Source organism: Tupaia chinensis, unplaced genomic scaffold, assembly GCF_000334495.1.
Source record: "Tupaia chinensis unplaced genomic scaffold, TupChi_1.0 Scaffold000217_1, whole genome shotgun sequence".
Classification (NCBI taxonomy): domain Eukaryota; kingdom Metazoa; phylum Chordata; class Mammalia; order Scandentia; family Tupaiidae; genus Tupaia; species Tupaia belangeri.
Genome location: NW_006159692.1, coordinates 6,460,428 through 6,466,427, shown reverse-complemented (window position 1 = coordinate 6,466,427; position 6,000 = coordinate 6,460,428). Strand labels below are relative to the sequence as shown.

General features: G+C 40.0%; 1 protein-coding gene across 1 annotated transcript in view; it reads left to right on the top strand.

Moving 5' to 3' along the window:
- The first annotated feature begins 1,420 nt into the window (after positions 1-1,420).
- The window catches only part of LOC102502213 (cytochrome P450 2C3-like), a 33,690-nt gene continuing 29,110 nt past the window's right edge, over positions 1,421-6,000 (top strand). The window contains exons 1-2 of the mRNA XM_006147656.3: positions 1,421-1,632; positions 4,294-4,456. Of these exons, the coding sequence (XP_006147718.1) occupies positions 1,465-1,632; positions 4,294-4,456 (331 nt within the window). The 5' untranslated portion in view covers positions 1,421-1,464. The remainder of the gene's footprint in view (positions 1,633-4,293; positions 4,457-6,000) is intronic.

The window sequence follows — 6,000 nt, the reverse complement described above, 5'->3', positions numbered from 1 at the left end:
TGGTCCGGTAGGGCAACGATGATTAGGAGCCCCAGGAATGAGTCTCTTAACTGTTAGAATTCATGCCCCTGCTATGGTGTCTCCACGAACACAAAATAAAAATGTGAATACAGCATTTTTTTTGTTCGTTTTTCCAGCTTGGACTTGCATGGGTGTACCTATAATCCAAATGCTAATCATATGTCCTGAGTGTTATTGTTTTCCCACCCACATTCCTGGGAGGCATCACCAGGTTTTCTTCTTTTTCTAGTGGATACCCAATAATTTCTACTCTGTGTAAGTGCTGTAGCAATTTGATGCTCTGTCCTTGAAATCGTTTGCCTTAGGCTTCTTCCCTGAGAAAACACCAAATATCAGGGTGCAACAGCAGGGCCCAGGGGCCCAAGGTGGGAGGTGGGGGGAGCTGGGTATAGAATGCCACATAGTTACTTTTGTAAGTAACTAAACTTTTTTAAAAAATCTGTTTTCCAGGGACCAGTAGTTAGCGTAATGGCTATGTCTCTAGAACTCCCATGGAGTTGACAGTGGTTCAAGTCCTGGACCCCGTGGCTTAAACTCATGCCGGGCGCTCACGTGTGTGTGTGTGTGTGTGTGTGTGTGTGTGTGTGTGCGTGCCCAAGATCCCAAGAGGAGAATGGAGGAGAAGGGATTGCTGTGTGGTCATCCCCACTGGGGGGTGATTTCTTGCTTTCTGTCTCTCTGTCTCTATCTTTCAGGCGAGCACACACGCCATAGAGCAAAAACCTCTCCAAAGGAAAAAATATATATATCTTGAGACAATGTATAAGTTTTGAAACTTAGTAACTTTATTTTGTTGGAATAATTACATTTTTTGAATCCTTATTTCCCAACCTTCTACAGGCAAAAAGACCAGTTTTTCTGAAGTTTCATTTTTATTTATCTATGGAGAAATTATTGACTCAATAACTGTTGAATTTTAAACAATTTGCTTTAAAATTGATTTAAGGTTCAGACACAGGGACCAGCAGGTGGCATGGTGGTTAAGGTATTGGACACTCCCACATGGTTAACCATGGTTCGAGTGCTGGACCGGGTAACTTGCTTTCTCACTTTCCCTCCCTCTCTGTGTCTCTCTCTCTGGTCAAATTAAAATAAATGAATAAATAAATAAATAATTATTTTAAAATTTTAAATCAGATTTGTGATTAATTTTACCCTTGATTTAACAATTAAGGTCAGTTCTTTAATTAAAATTAAGGGTCTGGCTTTTATCTGGAGCTAGCATTATGACAGTAATAAATTTCTTTTTCTTTATAACTTTTACTTTGGAGTTATTTTTTATAATTTTATCATCTCTATCAGCAGGTCAAGGAAGTACACTAATGATAAGCAATATTTATTAAATGTCCAGAGACTTAGTAAATGTTTGGTAACAAACTTGCACTTTGAACTTATAAATCTTTAGACCTTAAGCTTTCAATTGCATTTCCACAAAGCACATCAATGGATCTCTTCACTATTCTGGTCATTTGCCTTTCTTGTTTGATTCTTCTTTCTCTGTGGAATGGAAAGCACGGCAAAGGGAAGCTCCCACCTGGTCCTACTCCTCTGCCAATTATTGGAAATGTCTTGCAATTAGATTCTAAGGACATCACCAAATCCATAAAAGTGGTAAGTACAATTAATTTTCTTCCTGTTGTTTGCAGTGAGCAAACAAGACATCCCTGCTGCTAATTAAAATACAGCCCCCAGACACCAAGTTTTAAAGAGATGCTTGGGGCCAGCAGGTAGCATGGTACTAAAGATACTGCACTCGCACATGGCTGACCATGGTTCAACTCCTGAGCCCGGCGACTTGAAAATCAAGCCAAGTGTGTGTGCGTGCCCAAAATTGTGGGGGGAAAATGGAGGAAGAGGGCCTATGGTGTGTCCATCCACCTGGGGAATGATTTCTCACTTTCCCCTGACTATCTCTGTCTGTCTCTGTTGAGCACATGTGCCCTATGACAAAAACCTTAAAAGAGAGAGAGAGAGATTCTTGTTGATGGGGAAGAAACAAACTCTAAAATATTGTAGAACTCTTTTTTTTTCTAAGCCAGTATGAATGACTGTTCTGGAAAAGCATAAACTCAGGATGCCTTGAGAAAGTTCTCAAAGGTGTCAAGTTACAAAAACTCTTTAATACATTTATTGGTAAAGCAGAAACTACAAGCAAAGTTGTAAATCAATACATGGACGATCTACATTGGTTTGACCCCAAAGGTGGGATAACTGAAAATTTAGGCTTACAGGCCACAGGCATCATGGTTGAGAGTAAGACTCCAGAGGATGTCATCTCGAAAGAAAAAGGAAAGTTTATTGAGCAATGTGCCTGGGGGTGTGAAACCAGGGGTGCCTCAGCCTACCCACCAGAAAAGACCAGGACGATTTATAAGGCAACTGATTATCTCATAAAACACCTAGAGTTGCCGGAAAAAATCAAAAAGTCATAACACATTTGCGGGAAGAAAAAACACGTCATGACTTTTCTGACAACCCAATATTTTGGGAGATCGTGTGTATGGCAGATATGCAGATGTGGTCAGGTGTGGGATCAGCACATGTCGCACATACCAAACGTCTTTTAGTTTTTGTTTTATTTTGGGCCATTAGACCCTGTACTTGTTTTGTGTCCTTATTTAAAAGTTTGAGTCAGTGTGCCCTTTACAATGAATGAACTTAGAGATTATATAGTTCATCATTGTCTAAAAAAGTATCTAAAATTTGGGATCAGCAGAAGGTAATGTTTAACTTAACCTTGACATAGATGAGGCAGTTGACTAATCACTGCGTGATGTGCCAGAGTCGGGATAGGAGTAAGTCACAATTACTGAGGCAGGGTGGCCTGTGTAGTAAGATTGAGGGCATGTGAGTGTGACTCTCCCCAGAACTCCTAGGAATGAATTCTAGAACAAAGAATTGTGGTCATTGTTCAGTGCTCATAGTTTCAAAGAGGAGCATGCATTGGATACCTAGAAATCATTTTAGGAAAAATAGATGCTCTTCAACTTATGATGAGGTTACCTCTTTGTAATTTGGTAACTTACTATACTTAACCTACTAAACAGCATAACTTAGCGTAGCCTAACTTAAACATGCTCAGAACACTTACATTAGCCTATAGTTGGGCAAATCATCTGATAGAAAGCCTATTTTAGGGGCCAGCAGGTGGTGTGGTGGTTAAGACACTCAGCTTTCATGTGGCTAATCATGGTGTGAGTCCCAGATCTGGTGGACTGAAAATCATGCCCGCACATGTGCATGCATGCCCAAGATCCCAGGAGGAGAATGAAGGAGAAGGGATTGCAAAAGTGACTTTTCACTCTCTCTCGCTGGTCTTTCTCCTGCGAGTGCATGTGCCCTCTGGCAAAAACAAAACAAAAGCCTATTCTATAATGAAATGTTGAGAATTTTATAGAATTTATTTAATCTTGTACTGAAAGTAAAAAACTAAAGAGTCATATGAGCACTAGAAGCATGGTTTCTTCTGAGTGCATATTGCTTTTGTACCATTGTAAAGTCAAAAAATTTTAAGTGGAACCATCAAAAGCTGGAGACTATAGGAGGAGTCTCAAAAATTCAATGGAAAAATCCATATTATGAAGAACTATGCATGGACTTCAAAATTTTTTCACCTAAATAAACCTACAGTTTTCATTTTCCACAGAATTTTATTTTCTTTTTTTGGAGAGGTGTTTCTGCTGTAGGGCATGTGCGCTCACCAGAAAGAGAGAGAGACGGAGAGACAGAAAGTGAGAAATCACCCCCCAGGGGGGATGGCCATGCCGCAATCTCCTCTCCTCCATTCTCCTCTCAGGATCTTGGGCACGCATACACAGGTGCCCGGCGTGAGTTTAAGCCACAGGGTCCAGGACTTGAACCGCAGTCGACTATGTGGGAGTCCAGCGACATAGCCATTACACTAACTACTGGTCTCTAAAAGTCTAAATTCTTTAATATGGATGAATGGATACTCAAATTTCTGTAGAGTAAGATTAAAAATATTTTTCAAACCAAGACTGTACCTTAATGGCTCAGGAAGCTGGATCCCACATGACCGACCATGGATTGAATCTTGGCTCTAGTTGCTTGAAAAACATGAAGGGCTCAATGAATCTATGTATACCAAATCTTACTGAATGACCACACTCTATCAGGAGGTAGCATTCTCCCTCTGTTTCTCTCTCTCCCTTTTTAGTGGGTACATGTGCCTTCCGGCAATTAAAAAAATTTCATATCTACATTTCAGTGTTGGAATTCTCACTTTCCCCCTATCTCCTATTTCATCTCCAGCTGGCAAAAGAATATGGCCCCGTGTTCACTGTGTATTTAGGTATGAAGCCCACGGTGGTGTTGCATGGATATGAAGCAATTAAGGAAGGACTGATTGACCAAGGAGAGGAATTTTCCGGCAGAGGGAGTTTCCCAGTGATTGACAGAAATTTCCATGGATTAGGTATGCTCTTTGGGTAATGGGTATGACTTTTTAAGTTAAAAAGATCCCCAAAAGGCTAAGAAATTGAGCAATTACAAGAATTTAGAGAAAATCATGAAACTCACTTTTCATAAATCCAACATAAACTTATGAATATTTCTGTAAAGAATCATTCATCTATTCTTTAAACCTATGAATATGACATAGTGTATCTCATGAAACATTAAATTTAATGTAAACAAATTACCTAACTGCTAACATCCTATGAATTATAACTTAGACAAATTCATTTTAAATGATGACCAGTTAAGATAATGAAAAGAGACATTTTGCTTCTTATACTTCAGATCATGGGTGTCAGAGGACTTTTTTAGGAAGTGTGTACAGTATGGAACCAATATAGGTTTGGAATATTTTGACTTTCTCTTCAATCTTCTATTTGTCCAAAATTTATAAGAACTATTCAAATACAATAGAATACAGAGCATAGAGCACAGAAGAGCTCTGATAAAAGAATCATGAATCATGTAGTGAATAAAGAAATATAATAGAAAAAGCTTTTGGGGAGTGGCCCTGAGGCTTAGTGGTTAAGGGAGCCAGATTCACATCGCCAATTGTGGTTTGGATAGCAACACTGGTGGGTTGGAAAGCGTATCAGATCAGTGTGCATGCGTGTTCCAATCCTGACAGGAGGAAGAATTGGAGGAAAAGGGATTATGGTGTGACCATGACCCATTTGGGGTTACTCCCTCCCACCCTACCCCCATCTCTGGAGAGCACACATGCCCTCTGGCAATAAAAACACAAACAAACAAAACACAAACAAAAAGCTTTCTTAATAATTAATTACTTGAACTATCTTCCATTTGTTTTGGAGCTGGCCTTAAAGTACCCAGTCTTCTAGTAGATCACAGGATTTCTGGTAAAGAGGGAGGTCTTTCCCTGCTCAACCTAAATAGCCCAGACACAGTGGCTTGAGCCTGGATGTGCTGAGGCAGGAAGATTATGACAAGGCAAGAGCCTCTCAAAAATCTCTTTCTCATGAAAACAAACAAAAAGTGACAAAGAGGTAAGGACTGAATGAGACCCTCACCTCTTCTGCATTTTTGTCCAGGATACTTCCTAGACAAATTTCCTATGAGGTTATTTTCCCCTCAATCTTGTCTTGACTTTGAAGTGTGATGTGGAACATCCTGGTGCTAAGACCATACATATTTCATGGGAGAGAGGAGCTACTTGGCAATGGCATATTCCTTATCTGAGGAACACGCTGTCATGCGATTCCTCCCATTGCAGAAGAGCTGGATCACCTTCTCTTGAGGATGATATCCTCTTGCTGTTTCTCCTAACATTCACCTACGATCAGAAAAGTCGGCCCTGAAAATTCAACCTATGTCTTGGACTCATCATGATTTATTAGCTGTGTGATCAGAGCATGCATTTCACCTCTCTCATCTTCAGCACCCTTGCCAGTAAAATGGGAAGAAAACACTTGGATCATGTTATTCTGAGACTTGGAGGAGCTGATCAACAGAGAGTTTAGCAAAATATAAAATCCAGAGCTC